The 20898-nt window shown below is 44.2% G+C and overlaps 1 protein-coding gene across 3 annotated transcripts in view; it reads right to left on the reverse strand.

The window, feature by feature from the left end:
• Positions 1-1597: 1597 nt before the first annotated feature.
• The window catches only part of LOC119389399 (carboxypeptidase M), a 76973-nt gene continuing 57672 nt past the window's right edge, over positions 1598-20898 (reverse strand). For 2 of the 3 annotated variants that reach the window (XM_049414415.1, XM_049414417.1), the window contains exons 7-11: positions 20151-20303; positions 18662-18804; positions 12852-13016; positions 7792-9697; positions 1598-3229 (exon numbers count right to left, since the gene is read on the reverse strand). In XM_049414415.1, coding sequence (XP_049270372.1) covers positions 9551-9697; positions 12852-13016; positions 18662-18804; positions 20151-20303 — 608 coding nt within the window. In that variant the 3' untranslated portion in view covers positions 1598-3229; positions 7792-9550. The remainder of the gene's footprint in view (positions 3230-7791; positions 9698-12851; positions 13017-18661; positions 18805-20150; positions 20304-20898) is intronic. The other variant, XM_037656632.1, reaches the window with a different exon arrangement.

The raw sequence follows: 20898 nt of genomic DNA on the forward strand, positions 1-20898 counted from the left end.
GAGGACGGTCACGTGCCAGCCGGGCCGCGTGTTTGAGACCTCTATAATGAGCCCGGTCGGCGTCCACAGCGTTTCCCGGTGGCGCAAAAAATGACAGGCAGCCAAGCAAGTCAATTATCGCATTTGAGTTGTTGCTCTGTAATCGGTCAAACAGGGCGGTTTATAAATGATCCCAGCAGTGAAGGCTTGGTCTAACCTGTGCATACTTGTTAGGGGACCATAGCGCAACGATGTGGGACAAAGAAGGGGGACAAATTCTGTTGGCCGATCACAAGTGTTCCTTTGCGAGAGTCCGCCTTGTCAATTGAGGGTACCGGACTACATTTACCGTATCACTGAAAAGCTTGCACATGTGACCCATCGTTGTCGGGCACGAGTCCGTGGCACGTGAATTGCGGAAGTCTTAAATGTCGGGAAGTTTTGTAACATGTATATCAGCAGCCCTTCGATGTCGCTGTATACGAGGTGATCGCATTTAACTAGTAAGCCATATGCAAACCCAACATGCTGGTTTTACATTAAAACGGAATAGACGCTGTAAAGGTCGTCTCTGCGTGGTTCCTGTGCAGGCGACAAAAACGAAGGGCTGCCGCTGTCTTGGTCGACTCATTGTAAGAGAGAGAGAGGGAGAAAGACAAAACTTTATTGAAGGTCAAAGGTGACCGACGGCTGGGAGACTAGCCCCATGGCGGCCCCCCTTCCACAGGAGGCGGCCAGACCTTTAGCCTTGGCGGCGTCGTCGACTCAGTGTTGGTCCTCCAGACATTCTCTGAGAAGCATACAGCCTCCCACTGCTCGGACGTGGTAATTATAAATGTAAGATTGTTGCTGTGTCGAATGGTGTGTTGGCTGCGGGGCATGCCCAGATAATGTGGTCGAGATCTGCGCCTGCCATGTTGTCCGGTGTGGTGTAAAGGCCTCGGGCTAGATGCGATGATAAAGGGGCAGTATAGGAAAGGTGCGAATCTGTAATAGCCACCACGTGGTCGATTGATGCTTGTCGAGACATGTCAAATACATCTTGTCAGGCGCCTCATACGTCAGTTACACGTACAATCAATGGTGGAGGTGCGGAGTATCGATCCTCGTGTTTCTTACACTTAACAGTATGTATAGCGTGGCCTCCAAGAATTAAGATCATGCACTTGCGAGTGTGTGCTTTATCGCGTCTTAGTGCTGGTGTCATCTTGCGCCTAAAACCCCCTGTAGTTCTATCAGCATGTTCTCTGTTTGCTTTTGTTTCAGCGATACTCTAAACTTCCCTAGCGAATAGAATGACCGCTTTAAAGGAGTCCTTCCATTCGGTTTTCGAATCTCAGTGCATCTGAAAGATGGAGCCCCCTTCGTGTCTTACTGGTCCATTATCTTTACACTCAATTACGATGCGCCGAGTCGTTTCAGAACCTTTGCTAACCGAAACGCCTTATCTTGCTGCGAGTATTCGCTTCGCGGCAGCGAATCGAGCTCGCCACGTTGTGATCAGCACTGGTCCGCCATGGTGATTGTCTACAGGGGAATTAACAGTGCGATCGAGGGCCGGTTCGGGAGCGGCACTTTTCAACTCCCATAGTTTTACAAACAGAAAGCACGACAAAGCTGGCGAGATTCTTCTCTCTTTATTGTAACAAGGTGACTCACTATTCATGATAAGAACACTGACACACACTATGCGGTTTGTGTGGCCTTAAAGCAAACAAAAAAAGAAGGACAGATGATGTGCAAAGATAAAACCACTGACTGCGTTCTAACGGCACAAAACATAACACTGTGCGACTCATTCGTCAAGTCCGACTCAAATTTTCCTCTGCAGGAACTCGCACGAACAAATAATTCTGTCACGAACTGCGACTCCGTCAGTGCACGCGAATCCAGCTCTTAGAGGGTCGCCAACCGTTGCCATCGGGCGAGAAAACAAGAAGCTAAGCACAACTGTTGCACATGTGAAGGTCGGAAAGACCGAGTGCCGTATAAATTCAATTAATGTCACTATAGAGTTTCATACAACGATCACCGGAAGGAAATTCGATTCTTGAATCCGCAGGAGCTTCATTGGGGAAGGTTTAGTGCAGGGGCGTAGCCACCCCCCCCCCCCCCGAAATTTTTCAATTTTGCTTGCGTATAGGCACGCACACATACAAAAGCACGCACGAACATACATAAAGTATGGTTGAACCCCCCCCCCCCCCCGAAAAAAATTTCTGGATACGCCCCTGGTTTAGTGCATGGCTTTCATTGCTTGCTTCAAGTAGATGGGTGGCCTCTTAGTTTTAAAGGGACGTTGTATTCACAAATATGTTCCATGCTGATAAATTTCACCCCCGAAAGGATCGATTCAACCGTTTTTAGAGCATCAACAGCGTATATTTTAAAAGAACATTACAAAACAAGACATACATCCAACCTAAATCATCATTATTAAAATAGCGGGACTCAGTGAAGCACATTATGTGACCAATGATCATTCTTTCGATGATATCGATGAGATTAAATTTCAGATACTTTAGTTTCTGAAATTAAGGACTAAGGCACCCTTAGATGCTAGTGACAAAGGCAAAAAAAAAAGGTGTTAAAGAACAGTTTGATGGATATAAGGATGTACAATGGCCAGTTCATAAGAAATAAGTTCACAAGAAAGCAGGTTTTCAGCGAACACTAGGGGAGACCACTGTGTACTCCCCCCCCCCCCCTCCTGCCCAGCGTGGTTGAATTATCGAAGCTTGTGACGGCTACTGGAGATATTTGTGTGAAACTCTATGGTTCGTGGTCTCCTAGACAAGGTAGACCACCGCTGTGTGGAATGCTATATCGTCGGTGCTGAAGTTGCGCAGAGTGGGCCCGCTACAGCCCCGCAGGTTTCCTGAAAGGCGATGGTTGGCAGCAGCATGCTAAGCGGGATAACTTATTTGTCTAAAACACATCGCGGAACACGCGCCCTCCTCGAGCACAGCTGAAGGAAGGTCGGCTGCGAATTCTCGCGCAGTCCCCGCTTTCACTCGTCAAGCGTGGTTCGTCCCATAAGTGCCCGGCTTTTTCTCTCTTTTGCTCGCGGCTGTTGTGTCGTGGACTTGGTGCATTCTCATGAATTCACTCAGCCGAAGTTCCCAAAGAGATTTCCAAAACCGGACTTTATGGAGTTCCACATGGAAGGTGCTCTCTGAAGTGACGATGGCGCCAGGAAGAAGCTTAACGCCGACGAGTCCGGATGCAGGAACTCTTCCTCCGAGAATATCTGGAGAAAAATGATGGTGTCAAGACAAAAGAAATCAGCGCAGTTTGCACTAAGTCGCGCAAGGCGGGGTCACAGCACAGCTGCTGAGCAGCTTCTCTTGTTCACCATCTGCACAGAATGCTTGGGCGGTCATTGGGCGCGTGCCGATTCATGATGATGATAAGTTTCAATCTACGACACACGGTAAACCTCGATCATAACAGCTCTGCCGTAAAAAGAAATGCACAATTAAGTGGAGGCGTGCCAGATGCGCAAGAGAGGTACTTACAGGCACAATAAGTTTTTTTTTTTTTTTTTTTGAGAAGTAGTCGCAATACAAAACATCCGGATTTATGTGGTATGGATGAGACCCGTTTCAGTAGCTGTGGTGTTCTGTATCTAAGCACGGAGGCGCCAGTTTGATTCCCAGTCGCAGCCGTTTGCATTTACGCGATGAGACTGAAATGCACAAAACTCCGTGCACTGACGTTTGGAAACACAGTAGGCAGATTGTACAAGAGCCGTTATGGTCGAAGAATGCATACCTGACACAAAGGCTTCAATTCGATAAGCACTCGAGGGATATACTAGACAAATTAATTAATCGATTGATCATTCGATTGATTGATTGATTGATTGATTGATTGATTGATTGATTGATTGATTGATTGATTGATTGATTGATTTACTTATTGACTGACTGCGTATGTTACCCCAAGCCAATATTGGGGCCATGGAAAATGCCAGAACGGCGGCCTCTGGTAGATTTTGATTGTTCCTTATCGTACACCGAATTCAAAGTTCAGCAAAGTTCTTTTTTTTTATTTTACCCTCATCAAAATTACCTTTTCTTACTCAGGAAATGAACCGTCGACCTGACTGTCAGAAACAGAAAATCGCAGCGTCTGAGCCACACAACCTGGGTCACCAATATTTGACGTCGAAATAAATGACAGATCTCACAGATACCAAGGAGTACCTAATGCTCGATGTAAAGAGGCTAGAGAGAAAATTAAGAAATAGGGTTTCGTTTCATTATCATTTGTCCCGAGGACGTAAATAGCTACATTTAGGAAAACGTTGAAAATTCTTATAGAATATGCTCACCTCAATGCTATCGTTAAATTTCGCGAAAGCGCGCCGTTCTATAGCTCGGAATACAAAAGGCCTCCCTGCCTGTGGATCCAACGTTAGAATTTCAACTGCCACAATCGTAAACAATTCGCGATTACCTTGATTTTCACCTTTCAGAGTAACCAGCAAAATGTTTGTGAGAAGAACGCCGACGTTGTAACATTTCGCCGATGATAAGACCGCCGATACTCATTGCCAAATCAAAGTTTCGTAGACCGATGATGTCGCGAAATATTTATTGAGCTGCATGCGCATGCACACATCAGGCGGAGGACACTTTTCTCGAATATGGACATTGAACAAAATATCAATTAATTAGGATAACTGCTTGCGCTTCCAAGAGTCGATATACGTAGAGAGAGAGATGAAAACGGTTGAATGGCAGGGGCGTTGACTGGAATTCAAACATCTGATTTGCTACCAGACGAAAAGGGGGTAAGGGGAACGAGGGGGTTCGAGTAATAGCTTGTTTTTACGAAGTACTTGTAATAATAATAACTATCGGCGTTTCACGTCCCAAAACCACGAAGGTTGTGAGAGACGCCGTAGTGGAGGGCTCCGGAAGTTCCGACCCTCTGGGGTTTTTTAACGTGCACCTAAACCTAAGCACACGGTGCTCCGGCATTTTGCCTCCATTCGAATGCGACTGCCGCGGCCGGTATTCGATCCCGCAACTTTCGGGTCAGCAGTCGAGCTCCATAACCACTAGACTACCGCGGCGGCCTTCCCCTATAGGTCGCATGAGGTTCAGCAATACGTTAAGCAAAACATTGATTTTAGTCATTGAGGTGTTAAAAATGTTGACGTATTCTGTAAAAAAAAAATGTATTTGAACTATTGTATCTTTAAAGAAGAGTTAAGCAATGCATATTTTTGGCATGAAAATAACGGAAAGAACAAAGCCGTTCTTCCTAAATGTCCCTCTATTTTAGTATTCGCATCTGGCATTTGCCATTCGCTACAATCACCAGTGAGGTGTTCCTACTAGCAGGCACATGCTTACGTATCCACACAGTTGTTTTTTTCCTACAGAGTCACTCAAAGCACAGCCATAAATATTTCAAGTTTCTAATCATGGCTTGCGTATATTAACTTCACAAAGACAACTTAAGCTATAATAATTCCTCTCATTAACTTCTCTGTCTGACGACTAGGTTGGCGTACTACTACAGTACGCCTTTTTATGAGCGCAGTTTGTTTCGGTATATATTACATGTCCACAGAGGAATGTATATTTTTAGTTTTAATACTTACAGATCATGAAATGCGGTACTTATTCTTCCGAGAAGAATCCCTAAGGGGAAAAGAATAAAAGTGAAAGGAATTGTTTGTCTATTCGCTCCGTGATGCAAGAGTTAAACTTTCTTCTTGGAGGACAAACATAACTAAGCCTGTGGCATTCCACTTCGAAGTACCATTTTGTCAGAAAGCACGAAGGACTTCAAAAGAGTTGCACTGAATGCTCCCGAAGTTGAGAAATAACTGCGCATGACCAGCTTGCAGCGCGAGCCCGATATTCGAACATTTCAATCTGTTAGAACAACTCTTTAGAGCCTCTGCTAAGAACTTTATGCACGGAAATTAAGCCATAGTTACACACTCGCGTAATCAAAATATAAACTTCTGAAGCGTTTTTAGCGGTGTAAAATGTTATAATTGTGATACATTTTTACAAGAACGTTCGGAGTTGAAGCGGAGCCAAATTGCTTGGATGGAATTCGCCAGTACTCAATTTTTAATAATTATGGAACATTTTGTTTTATAAGTACTACAGCCCATCTTTTGGAATAGTCTGCCTAAAGACATAACTTCATCATGACCCATCCAACATTTTTCCAACCCACTGCACCAGTACTTCCGGTAAACTTAGTTACGTTTTCCATATTGTATAACGATTAGCCTTTTTTTTTAAATGTATACACCTATCTATAAGATATTCTTACACGGATATAAACAACACTGTGCGTTACAGGTACCCCTTCCACAACTCGCTGAGTTCCGGGGTCCCGACTGTATAAATATGATGCACTGTATTATAATTTCGTTATGAGTTATAAGTTGATTGATTGATTTCTCTCAAAAATGCACGAGAACCACGTTCAGCATCCAGTTTCGTCTTTACATAGGTGATCAAAATAGTCGCGTGCGTGTCACTACCTCGGCTTGAAACTATAGTCAGTGACGTTCAAGAATGCGAAGAGTGTGCCCACAATATTGTTCTGCCTCCGTGCCTCGCTTTCCTTCTGCAGTCCCTGAACAACTTCACTTCCCTTGCGGATGGTACATATACGAAGAGACACACATACGAAGAAACACAAGTGTCACTTGTGTATTGTTCAGCAACAATAAACAAAGCATATCTATGATCCCTTTTGTAGAGCGAAAACATTTCCCGAATCTTTTCTACCGCGCTCTGCAATTGAGTGCAACCACCTTCAATCTCACAAAGCATCAATCGATGATAACCGACGCTTTAGCGAGGCACTAACCACCATTGTATAAGTACTAGCCTATTAGAATTTCGTTCATCGTTACGTTTATTGACTGTTCTTTGTTATCTTTTGTTTGTATTCTTACCCACTCCCCGCTGTAATGTCCTTGTCCTTGACGGTAAATAAGTGAAATGAAACGAAAGATCTCACGACAGGGAAGCTGATACCGTAATACACAGAACTAAGATAGAGATCGGAAATGAAAATACTTCGTTCTGTCCTTTAGTCATCTTTCCTAAACTATCAAGAGCACGAACACTAGGGAATAAGAGGCCTAAGTCGCCCACTAGTGTAGGTGTAGCCCGAATCTGACGAGCCAAACACGTCCGACAAGTCATGCGGAAAACTGGGTCAGGAAGTTGAGGAAAAGGCAGCTCATAAACAGTATTAAGGAGAATCGGATAATATAATTCGCTGATTCATCTGTGCACACAGGCTCGCTTTGAAGAACATTTGCAGCAGTATTCTTGACTTGCCAGCTAATTGTAGGTTTAGCGGTTAGTCGGTTGGTTTGGTTTGTGGGGTGTAACGTCCTAAATATACCAAGGCTATGAAATACGCCCTAGTGGAGGGCTGATTTCGACCACCTGGGGCTCTTTAACTGCACACTGACATCGAACAGTACACGGGCCTCAAGTATTTAGCCTCTAAATGCGACCTCCGCGGCCGGGATCGAACCCGCGTGCTTCGGGTCAGCAGCCGAGCACCGTAACCACTCGGCCGCCGCGGCGGCTGTAGATTTAGCGAGAACCACACAAGTTGTCTCAGCTCTTGAAACCACAATATGAGGGCCGATTTCAACAGTGTTGATAGTGATAGTGCATTAACTGAACGTACGGTGTTCATGGGCGTATCAACTGGGTTGTCTATCTGATTCAAATAGGTGCAACACGGTTTAGAACAGTGTGAACAAAGCGGTGAGAGAAGACAAAACGTGAGGACCGAAGTGATTCCCACCTTCACCATGAGACACCAGAGGGCTCCTTTTCGTGGTCAGTGGATGTCCAGTGAATCTCCGACCCAGAAAGATTTGATGGCTATCGGCTGTCGGCGATGTTCCGTGAAGTGTGGGAGCGTGTTAGTAATGAAACACGCAGCTTCGGCACTTGGCCAGCGTGTGCGTTGCCAAAAGCAAACACGACAGGAGCACTCACAAGAGTCTCGTTTATGCGTTCTACGTTCACTATCATATCCCTGGCTCCCAAGCATGAGCAATTGTCGCGTACTAAAATGACGCGTACGAGATTCGGAAAGGACTGATGTTAAGAAAAAATACCTAATCGCTGTGGGAGCATTGAAAGAGTGACTTCAGCGGGGCTAGATTTTTTTCGCACTAAGCAGCAAACATGACTGCTCATCTTTTGTTGCTTTATGAGAATGACTTGAGCATTCTTGCTGAATAAACGCAACATAGTACGTGCGGCTTCAGAAAAATCAGGCAATTTTTTCTCTGAATGAGCGCCCGGTAAGTTATAAGGACCAAAGCAGCGTGCATTTTCACTGCAGACATCGAGGTGAGATGGTAGGCGTCGAAGCCAAAGCGGGCACCACGCATTACCACCTCACGTCGATATCGCCGAGCAGCACAACGCAGCAGCGAGAATACAGATCGAATGGTTAGCTACGTGGATGCTTCTCAACTTACTGTGCCGTTACTCGAACAATGCTCGTCGACAGTCTTGTTCAGTGCTCCTGCCGTTTCCTAAATTTGTTGATGTCTATAAATGGATGTCGCGTAAAAATAGAAAGAAATGAAACAGAGGAAGTGGGTGTTTCAAGTTTATTAGTGAGATGACAGTAGAGCAGAGACAAAAAGGGTGCTGCGAACACCGTCACCGTGTTAGCGAGAAAAAAAAAACAGAGATTAAGAAAAGGCCATGTGCTGATGACATGCTGTACTCACACGTGCACGAAAGCAGAAATGATTGGTATAAAAAAGAGAATAGAACGCGCGAGAAGCGATAAAAAGAGCCTGTAAGAAGTTTCATAATGCTACCTTTCGAGAAGGCCAACCTCTCCGACAATACTTGAGAAGATAAAAAACAAAAAAACAGGAGGTGCACTGTGTCCAGGCGTGCTGCATACTGTCAAAAATAATTACACGTAACAAACGACAATGACGATGGTGATGGCGATGGGCCTATGACTATGAAAGTGCATCTTGAAATTATGATTTATTGTGCGTCTGGAAGCAGTCTCACGGTACGGGTTACAAGTCTCTGCTATGTAAAGCAATTCCATTTTCCTGAAAGCCTACTTTGCTAAAAAAATATTGGCCAGTAAACAGGAAGCTGCATGTCCTATATGAACTGTTCAAACTCTTATTCGCTAATAAATTTGTTGGTTTTAATACCTAACGAGAGTTATTGGCCTGTGGCAATCATCGCCACTTCCCAAAAGCAAAAATACCGCTCTCTCTAAGAGACATAACGCGTAAGATTTACCTGTGGCAAGCCTGGAACTTGCACGTGGGCGACACTTACACATATTCACGTGGAAATGTATTGAACTGAAGCAGGAAAAAAAAACTAACGCAGAAGGAGGCTGTGACGTACGTGCGTTCAGCTTAAAATACTGTCTGAGCTGCTGAGACTCGCAGCGAACAAACATGACATGATGGCGAAAAAAAAAAAATCAGCAATGAACATGGGCTGGCGCATGTGAGGCGAAATCATGATGACACAGAGCGAAAAGAAAAGACAACAGAGGAGCTAGGTCAGTGGCGTAGCGGTTGTGCAAACTCGAACGGGTTGTTATTGGCCAGTGGTAGCGATTTGAAGCCGTTAAAGTAGAAGCGAGGTGGCAAAGGTGGCTGTGGTAGAATTTGTCTTATGGCGTCTAACTTATTCTCTTGGGGTGCCACCTGTGGTTCAGTCGGAAACAAAAACAGAGAAACAAAGAGAAAAAGAAGTTTAAGGAAAGGGCACACAGACAGTTCACTGTCACAGAGAAAAACCAACACACAGAATGAATAATTAGCGGGACCGACAACCGTTCATAACACGAATTGAGATAACCCCACTAATAGAAGGGTTGTCCATTGTATTGTCTAAAACGAACCCTGTTTTTCTCATTAAACACGGATTTATATTTTGATTTCTTAACTGGGTGAATGGATGCGGTGAGCGTCCCCTTTATAACAGTTACAAGTGTGCCACCAGGCTCGACAAAAAAAAATCTTTTTCCTTTTTTCCTTCTTTTTTTTAAATGTTGGGCTAATGCCTCTACTTCGATTAAATCTATCTTACTACAGGAAAATTACTTTTGAAAATTAGTTTTGAATAGTACTTTTGGCGCCTCTGGCGGCAAAAAAAACTGAACGTGCACATGTACCTATCACGTAACCTTTTACTGGTGTATGCAATTAATTGTCGCCATATTAGTGTTGAAATACAGCACGCTTTTTATTATAATTTTTTCTAATGTAAAACGTGCAGATATGCATTTGTTTACACTGAGCAGAACAGCGGCGCCGCCTTCGCTTGACGTACGACCCGATGCTCATGAGCGGCAGCATGAACGTTGTTAGCTGAAGGCCTAGCGGCACCTGCCGACGAGTTGAAAAAGTACGAAGAGCGCCTCGCGGCCTCCGCGATTACCTCCGGCGACGCACTGCCGGAAATAATTGCGGAGGCCACGAGCGCCCAGCTCACGAGGCGGTAAAGAGATCTCACATGACGACGAGCGTTCGGAAAACTTATTCTACCTGCTTTTTAGATTCCAAAACGGTCGAAAATGTCAATATTAAGGTGGTTAATCACAGTTTCACCCACTCCTGTTAAAGCGAAACCTTGAGCATAATGCGAGGAAGGCTATTGGCATCGCTATCGCTTCATAGCGTTGCTGGAGGACATCTGCGTACAGTTCAGGGGCTTTCCAGATCGAGAAATACTGCTAATAAAATAATCAAGTGCTTTTGGGATTAACCGCTGCAACTACAAGCACTATGAAGGGTGAGCTTTCTATTGCGCCGTAAAAAACTTGGTCGAGGAAAATCGGTTGTCGGTCCCTTTAAGAGTGATTAGAAGTAGATGATGAAGTGCATGTAAGCTGAAGTTGCGCATTCACCTCGTCATCAAACTGACGCATGTCAACTTTTGCTTTTACGTTTTGTAACATGACAGGGAAGCGTGTTTGCTAATAGGAGTACTTGTTTGTTATCAGCGCTCTTTTGTGTCAAGCCTTTCCAAACTCATTCTCACACTATACAGCAAGCAACAGTTGTGGCTCTAATAAACTGATGGTAATTGGTTAGGCTGCTCTGAGGTAATTTAAAATGGCGCCTGGAGTGACAAGACTAACATTTTGCACTTTGATGTTATTTTAACGTGATCAAATAAGCCATAGTTTATTTAGGCGACAGCAAACCTTGTAAGTTGTGAGGGTTCAACGAAGGAAAGCCACAACATGTAATGTCCTCAATGTGCTCAGGAATAGAATGATCAATATGTTTAGAGAGCTGTATGCTTTCTGAGCTATTCGATATTTTCCTTTTATATGCACAGGATGTTTTGCCCACACGTAGCACCGGGATGCATTTCCCGCCACAGTTACACATCTTTGGGTAAAAGTCATTTAGATTCTTTGTTCTAAGTGATACATTGTATTCCTATTCAACCTAAGTACACAGCCTACACTCTTAATCCCGATGTGCATATCGTTCGTATTTGCACATACGCAAATTGGCAGTCTTTAGCACGTGTTCAGGTACACAATGTAAGTAGACGTTGAAAATCATAACTGCGCTTTCGAGCAGCACCTTGCATCAATCATTACCCTGAGATGTGGACTAGAATCAACAAAACACACGACTGAAACACAGAAATAATATAGATAAATGAACAAACACACGTGAAATGCAGAAATCTAGCGTCCCCTTAATTTTAGTCCCTAGAGCAGCGTCCGTGTAGTAGTAAAAATTAAGCTGGAATATAGTCGCACATACCTCCCTACCCACAGCGTACGCTATGGAGGAGCGCATTGTACATTTCGAAGACGCAAGCAAGCATTCGCATGAGACCTAAACTAAGCACGAGGGTATCTACATTATGAACACTGCATCGGCTACTTTGCGCATAATACTGTTTAGCATGGCACAGTGGTATTTGTTGTTAGTGCCGGAGGGGTGTTACAAAAGTTCATATATTTTTGCGGCACCTCACTGTTGAGCAATGTCTATTTACTAGCATTATCGTGTAAACACGGCTTCCTATTTATACGATAGTAATGCCGTATAATCTATCATGCTTAATATTTCCTGTGCTCGTTTAGGCATCCGTGCAGTCGGTAATATAACTGTTGGGGTTTCTCGCCCAAAAACCACGATATGAGTTTGAGAGGCGCCTTAGTGGAGGGCTCCAAAAATTTCGTCCCCCTGGGGTTGTTCAACGTCCCCCTAAATTTAAGCACACGGGCCTCTAGCACGTTGCCTCCATCGAAACGTGACAGCCGCGGCCGGGATGCCACTCCGCGAAATTCGGGTCAGGATTCGAGTACCGTAACCACTAGACCACCGCGGCAGGCACCTAGTAGGTGATATCACCTCATCCCGGATCGTTACAACGGCCGATCTTCGGCTGAACACTAGTCAGCAAAGCATTAAATGTGGCAAATATCAGGCTGTACCATATCGCATCTTAAGGGCCACCGAGGAGACGAGACCACACGAAAACCAGCGCTGAAATTGTGAACAGCCACGCTTCAGTAAAACACGATGGCACATCGTTGGCGCCCGACCTGACTTCCATAACAAAAATGTCCGCGTGATACTCCAACCGGGGACCATCATCACGAGGTCCGTGGTTCCGGTACCCTCCAGCCTCCCTGACGTCACCGGCCTCCATGACCTTGCCGTCGGCGGCGCCACTGCGCCTCGCGACAGCTGCCGCGCGGGACTGTACCGTTCCGGTGACGTCATTGATGGAGGCAGTAGTGGTACGAGGGCGCGAGCTGGTGGTAGTGGTGTTAGTAGAAAGAGAAGAGCGTGAGGAGGTTCCGTTGCTCGGAGCAGGCGTTACCGTAGGTGGCGGCACTGCGCTTTGTGCCGAGTCCTGTTCGGGCTGGAGCTGCTCGGGCTCCTCGGGTTCCTCGTGCAAAGACTTGAGCGTCACGTTCAGGATGGAGATCTGCTGCTCGAGCACGATGAAGTCTTGCTTGGCCGTGTGGAAACCGGGCGCAGAGACCTGAGCAGCGAACAAACAACAATTTCGAGACTGCGCCTTTCGTATTGGGGGGAGGACATCTGTAAGACGTGCAAGGTTGGATTTCTCCGCCAGCTCTTCTCGCTCAGCCCGCAGCCGCGTCTCCTTTGTTATTATTGTTCTACTTCACTTCAACCAAATCACTAAAATACTGCTGTGGCTTCTTAACTGACTGTACGAAATGCTAAGTAACTACTCCGAAAAGAAATTAAATTCTTCATAATGCCTTAGACACCGCCTTGACTGCCGGCGTCGTCTGCTATGCCCACCGATATGGAAGCCAAGGGGGCCAAGCGGGCTGCTTTTGAAAAAGGCAAAGAACCATTTTGTGTCGAATGGAAACTGAGCATCAAATGGGCTTTAGTGCGTGCTTGCGGCAAAGAAACAAATTTTTGCTGCAAGGAATGCGTGCAACGTGACCACCGTGTAACTTCATGCATTCTGGGTTTGCATCTGAAAACGGGCCGCGGTTGACACGAGACAAGCATGCGTAAATTTACATTCCTATTTAGTACACATAGCCCTATGAAGCACAACACAAGTGGTTTCCCTGCTGTGTGGGACGCAACCCAGCATGTTTAGAGCTGCATGCATGTGCAACAGTTCTCATATGATTGGAGGCAAACACACGAGAGACATATAGTCACCTACGCGCCTCATTCAGTGTTGTACCTCCATAGATAACATATTTCACATGAGCACAAGTTTGCCTGCGGCACGATTTTAATATTCATCTGTTGCTTCTCATTGCGCGAATTTTTTGCGGTTGTCATACGGTGTATTTTCGATCGCCATCGAGCCACATCGGGATAAAGATTTTTGACGATTAACTCGGTTTTGCAGTTTGCGCAAAGGGGCCAACTGCGATCGAAAAATACGGTCCCGATAGGCCTCGAGTGCGATAGCGAATGCGCCGTGTGCCAGATGGCCGTATTACTTGGCACATTTAAATGCACTAGCATGCTGCAAAGCGTGGCTTACCACGGTATAAACGGAAATTTCATGTTTCAGTGAAAATACCAGCGCCCAGAATTTGCAGCTTCATTGATAAGCAATATGACAGTTCACGGCTGTTGTTAGAAGGGAAATCAGTGTTTGAAGTTGGTCACGTTGTCGCCGCAAATCAACATAATCAAGAATTGACACTGGCTGGGCTCATTCTACAGCAAGGCACCTCATGAGCTGGAACAAAGGAAAGACCAGTGACAGCGGCACCATGCTCTCGCAAAGCAGGATAAGGGTAAAAGCGAAAGCTCACGCCTGGCTCCTTCGCGTACGCAGCGCAGTAAAGTATACCATGGCGCCGATCACATTGACTGCACCCAGGGCTGGGCAAAGATACTTTGAAATTGTATCGCCATACGATACAAGATACTCAGGCAAGAAGTATTGGAGATACAGATACAAGATACTGCCGCAATAATTGTATCCGATACAATACTTGGCAATTGTATCTTAAGATACTTCGATACATTCTCTAATTTGTTATTATAGATCCATATAATGTAGCAGCGAACGCCTATGCACGAAAATGTCTTCTTGAAAATTTGCTGACTGTGACCTATTTTGTTTCACTTTAATGAAATGTCTGTTAATATCTAAAAGTTTTGCCCTTCTTGCTCAAAGTACATTAGTTTCCTTCCAAAACAATTTATTGCGATTTGCTTTAGCTTCTTCACAGGACAACTCTTTATACAGTTCGCTGACAGCGATTCTTGCTTGTCATTTTTGCAATTAATGGGAGTCGCTGCTCAGCTTGCCGACCAGCTAGCGGGTTGCCATATAATCACAATAACTTCTGTAAGAAGCCTTCGCACGATGGCGCAAATACCGGTGTGGACTTTTGTCTTGTCCGTAAAAGACAGTTTGCACAATACCGTATATCCGGACAGGTGTACAGCAGCAACAACGCTGGTAGCGACTTTTTTTTTTTTTGGGGGGGGGGGGGACGCATAGTGTATGATAGGGGTTTGAGACCTTTCGCTAGCGGCCCCACCCGTACACATGACCATCTTCGTCCCATTTGTGTTTATTTTCTAGATAAGTATGTTCGTGAGCTACACAGACATGACTGGTCTCAAGCTTTCCTTTCGTGAGGAACATGTCGTCACCATGTGCTGAAACATAACCGTGGAACAAAAACTCTATATTTCAGAATCCGCGTCCAGATATCAGTCATTCTGTACATCGGTATCGATGTTTCTCGAATTCTGACTCCAAGTCCCCTTCAGAAATGACCTATATATGAGATATGCGAAAGGCTTCCTTTCGAATGGCAATGTCATTTTGTTCAAACTGTCTCCCACCATCTTCACTGTCCCGGCGCTTCGAACTAAATTTCGTGACTGTGGCCCGCTAGCTATAAGCTGAGTTTGAGACCCCTGGTGTATACGTAGATGACGTAAGAGAGCAATGAATTTTCATATTCTACTTATCTGCTGGCGTAAAGGATTCTTTGTTGATATACTCACTCACGTGTAATCTTTTAACAATTTTTCTTCAACGAGAAAACATGTGCAACACAAAGACGTCTCAGACGTATTGTATAGTTGCACAAAGCGTCGGAGGACACCGCCGTTATTCGCGCTATTGCCGCTTATAGATCCCATTAGGTGGCGATTAGTAATACGAAGAATATTTAAGAAGGCCTAAAACAGGAAAACTAATATTAGTAAAATCGAAAGGTGGTTCTGTATTCCCATTCACATTGAATGAGTAGAAAAACACAATACAGACGGCACCCTTTATAGCTATGAGCATGAAGTATCGTCAACTTACCTATTAAGACAATAGAAAATTCAGTGCCTATATGGAAATTGCCTGAAACGGCTCGTTGGTACGCTAATGAGTAAAACGGAGCATTCAGTAAAACAACGTTTCTCGAATCCCCTTCCTAACGTCTTTAAGATGGCTCCTAATGATTTCCATTATTATAATGAAAACTCAGTTTCGCTATTTTACTAAGCGGTAAGCAGAATGCTTTGTACTGCAACTCAAGGAACGCCTACATAATTATATATTTGTTCTCAAAATCACCTTGGCAACGTGTAAATGGGTAAACAGTAGTAGAAATATAAAGCAGACAGTTAGAAGAATAAAGCAGAGATCTTATTTTGGGAATGCGTTACAAAAGGCATACTGCAGTGACCAGACCAGAAAAACAGTACAGAGACGTAGGTAATGTATGAGATGCAAAATGACAGCAATAAAGCACGTGTGCTAATCATCAAGTTATGATTTCATAAATTCTTTGAATAAATGTAGCAGGAAGTGAAAAATACGGTACGCCAAGATATTTTCTGTTAGGTAAACGCTTGATCTATTAGATCTAGCATCAGTACTAGTGGTGCTATAGGTGTTTGCATATCTTATTTACATATAAGTTAATTCATTGCATGTAAGTCAAGCTTTACATCCATGAGATCCTTCAAATCGCTGATATGTAAAATCCACGAGACACAAAGCGACCCCATTCTTGCACCATCACATTTCGTTACGGAGCAAGACGCAAGAGAATTTTCAATAACGACACTGTAGCAACATCAGAATTTGCGCGATAGACGCTGCACGCAGTGGAGTACGCGGCGCAGGACAGTGGCTAAGAGCAAGTGTCACGGCACTGGCGCAACTAAAAAGAAAAGAAATCGACAAAACAAAAGGTACGTGGGCTGGGCTAGACGTCCGCGTGCTTGTCTTCCTCATCTTCTACCCTCACTGGATGACTCTGGCGTAAAAATAAAATAACGTCACTGCCCTTAGACTTATTCAGATGGCTTAGTGGCACCAGTACCAGCTTGAGAAGCGGAGTTTGGCCAGTGATTATTGTTTCGCACGGTTGTGTTGTGATAGAAGTATCTTGTATCTTAAGATACACCATACATTATCGAATGTATCGGAAATACAGATACAGATACTCATCTTTCGAGACGTATCGCGATACAGATACAAGATACCCATAGAGTATCTAAGATAGTATTTAAGATACATGTATCTTCGATACTGCCCAGCACTGACTGCACCCTTCCAGATTGTGTAGTCGCTATAGGTGTCTGTACACATTAAGTGAGAGCAAAACAACGCTGTTCAAAGGGGTAACCGCCAGGAAATCACGGTTAAAAGAAACTCATTCAACCATCCGCTTCCCTTCACTGAAGCGAGGTGAGATCACGTGATCCAATCCTGCACGTCACAGCGACTGCAGCTTCCGCGTCTCCAGTGGTGGGCCTCGTGTCCGATATTGTTCCGCTAGTTGCGTTATAAAAAAAGTCCCGAGCAAGTGCGAAGCAATGAATGCGATGGCAACAAATTGTAGTGTTAGACGAAGTGAGGCTGGCAGCTAACTGTTTTGTATCCGATCTCACGTAACTACATAACGCTGGTGTAAGAGAATACGGCCGCTATAGGGAGAGGTGCTCTCCGCATAGTCCCTTCGCGTTGAGAGCGCAGCACGTAGAAGGGTATACGAGCCGCCCGCTGTGATGGCTGTCGAGATAGCGCGCGCGCCAGCGATCGCGACCACGCCCTTAGATTCAAAGTTCAACGCTGCTGCTCGCGCGACCCGAGCGACGGAGCGTGAATGCCTCTTTTCATGGTCGTTAAATACGGGCGGTGTATTTCCTGTCTGCTTCGATGGCAGGCCTCCCGAGCGGGGTGATGTTATCGCATGCACCCTGCGAGCGACGAGAATGGGCCGGCTCGTGTGATCTCTGCTTCGGCCGCGTTCGTCACCCCCGCTCGCATGCTTTTACCCGCGGTAGAACATACGATGCGCGGGGGGATCTTATCAATTTGGACTTCATACGAGAGGGACATGACAGCGACGGCGACGGCGACAGCAACGGCAAAAATCCGTCGAGACTGTCCATATAATTGCTATCGCAATAATATGTAACAAAAGCACAAGTCGTACATGTCGACGAGCTGCATATGCCCAGCTGGTTTTCCTTCAACAAACGGAAGAAAGAGGGGAAAAGTTCCAACAGGACGAAGAAAGTCGTCGGTTAACTCGTGCAGGACGAATCAGGGAGCACGCGAAAAATAATGAGAGCACACATATTGTTGACCACTGCATTGCTTGCTCCCGTTGTTAACCACGTTTCCTTAGCGTGAAAATGCCAGGCAGAAGTAAAAAAAAAAAACGTTCGTGTAACGTTATAGGCAATTTTTTAAATCAGAAAATGGAGCCGGAAGCGTGCAAGTAACACCTCGATGGCGCTGTACAATGCAGAAATGAATATGGTTTGATAACTTCCCATTTGCTGCGTTCCATTATTCCTTGTGAATACACTCGTGCCTGTGCTTACAGTATACAATCAGTTGTCGATCTGCGCCTGTGTCCTTTCTGTTGCCCCGTTCTGCTGCGCTATTTACGATGAGTCTGATGACTCCAAGCCACTTGGACACCCTGTATAAAAACTTCAATTGCCACATCATACCCTCATTGACAGTTTGTAAAAGGACATCAGGGAAAAGAAACTGATTTGAGCAACAGAGAAAAGAAATACCTTGCGACAGCTTCAGATAACTCCACTCCTATATAGTCAACGGGTGTAGGGGCATTGGCCCGTGATTGCCTCTTGAAAAAGATGCTGAGAGCATTGTATTAGCGTAATTCCTAAAGGACTAACCTCAAGCGTGTAACGACCAGGCCTGAGGATCCTCCAGTACTCCCCTCTGGATGTGGTCTTGAAGCCGATAGTGCGATTAGAAACACGCAGGAAAGCCTTGACCACTGGGTTGCCGCGCTCATCCATAACAATGCCTCGTACGCCTGCAAAAGATGTGCAAAAATTATCAAATGAGTGCTGCCGCGCGTACTTCCCAGTGGTGACGACGTCGAACGAGCGCGAGAATTTTTGGTGCAGAGCATGAACGAAGAAGATGTCTTCTCGACAATTGATAAAATGTGTTCATAGGCTACAACGATAACGACAAGAAGTGTATTTCTGTGTGATACCCCGCGTCCCCGTAGTTCCTATATATATATATATATATATATATATATATATATATATATATATATATATATATATATATATATATATATATATATATATATATATATGATGTTTATTGACCACAATTGAGCAGCTTGAGGGGAACCGGCCACCTCATACACTGGGCAGCTTCACAGCGGTCAAACAGAACCACACGATATACATACTGCATGAATTAACTAAAACAGCAAAAACAATAAACATCCACGGCCAGAATAAATAAACAAGGTTATTGTGGAAACACTTGAAAAAAAAAAAAAAATATATATATATATATATATATATATATATATATATATATATATATATATCAAGAAAACGAAAGTGTATTTTGATGTAACAGGCATTTGTTTAGTGTTTTCTTGATACTTTCGATAATTCGGAATTCGGTTAATTCGTTCGGACATTTTTCCGCTCCGAATTAACGAGATTATATAAGCTCGTTAATTCGGACCGAAAAAATGTCCGAACGAATTATATATATATATATATATATATATATATATATATATATATATATATATATATATATATATATATATATATATATATATATATATATATAAGCTCGTTAATTCGGACCGGAAAAATGTCCGAACGAATTAACCGAATTCCGAATTATCGAAAGTATCAAGAAAACACTAAACAAATGCCTGTTACATCAAAATACACTTTCATTTTCTTGAAAAGCTCTCCGACAATGGATGCGATTCTATCAGGTCCACGGAACGCAGTTGAAGCTTAATAATGTGCTCGTATTTGAAAGTCATCTGTTGCTGCGAATGCAACTATTCATGACAGGTCACTAAGTGACTCCGCAGTCATTATTGCGCAGAAACAGTCTCTTTCATCTCATAAACATATTGTTGCGCATTTGTTTTTATAAGGGGCGAAGAACAAAAGAGGCAGCAATCTAGCTCATCAGTGCAACGAAGGAACATTTGAAGTTGGCGCTTTAATTGCTCTGATTTTCATAGTGTCTCCAGAAAAGCTCCCCACTCTTTTATAGCGTCGTTTCTGCTCCTAGCGACTTTTCTAGCAAAAGATTCACAGGTAACATCGTTTTACGCCATGTCTAATACGAGCCCTTGCGGTTTATTTAGTAAACAGAAAGAGTCACCTTTGTGCACCTCTCCCAAGTAGGCAAGCAGTGATTGCTTGTTGTCGTCCCAGAAGCGGGGCAGCTCGCGGCGATGCGGAAACTTGCAGCAAGAGATCTCGAACGTCACTTCCATGCAGCCTTCCCAGATGTAGTTGTAGTCCTGCATGCCACCTGAGCAAGGATGTCAACAAAATAACGCTATCTATCTATCTATCTATCTATCTATCTATCTATCTATCTATCTATCTATCTATCTATCTATCTATCTATCTATCTATCTATCTATCTATCTATATATATATATATATATATATATATATATATATATATATATATATATATATATATATATATATATATATATATATATATATATATATATTTCTAGCGCCGTAGAGTACTACAGCAAGGAGGTTACATACTTAACCAGGCACATGAACAAATTATTTCAATGCGCGGAAAAAAGCGTCATTTCATGTGCTATATGCAATGCTCGATGGCAAAGTGCCGTTTATTAATCAAACAATGAGATGAAGTTGGAAAGGATAGACTGATGGGCTAGTTTGTATGACATTATTCACACTGTGGCGATAGAAAACCACACAGACTACTTTTGTCGCCGCGCGCGCGCGCGCGCGCGCGTGTTTGTGTGTGTGTGTGTGTGCGTGCGTGTGCGTGCGTGTGCGTGCGTGTGCGTGTGCGTGTGTGTGTGTGTGTGTGTGTGTGTGTGTGTGTGTGTGTGTGTGTGTGTGTTTGCGCTACAGTG

Source organism: Rhipicephalus sanguineus, chromosome 4, assembly GCF_013339695.2.
Source record: "Rhipicephalus sanguineus isolate Rsan-2018 chromosome 4, BIME_Rsan_1.4, whole genome shotgun sequence".
Classification (NCBI taxonomy): Eukaryota; Metazoa; Arthropoda; class Arachnida; order Ixodida; family Ixodidae; genus Rhipicephalus; species Rhipicephalus sanguineus.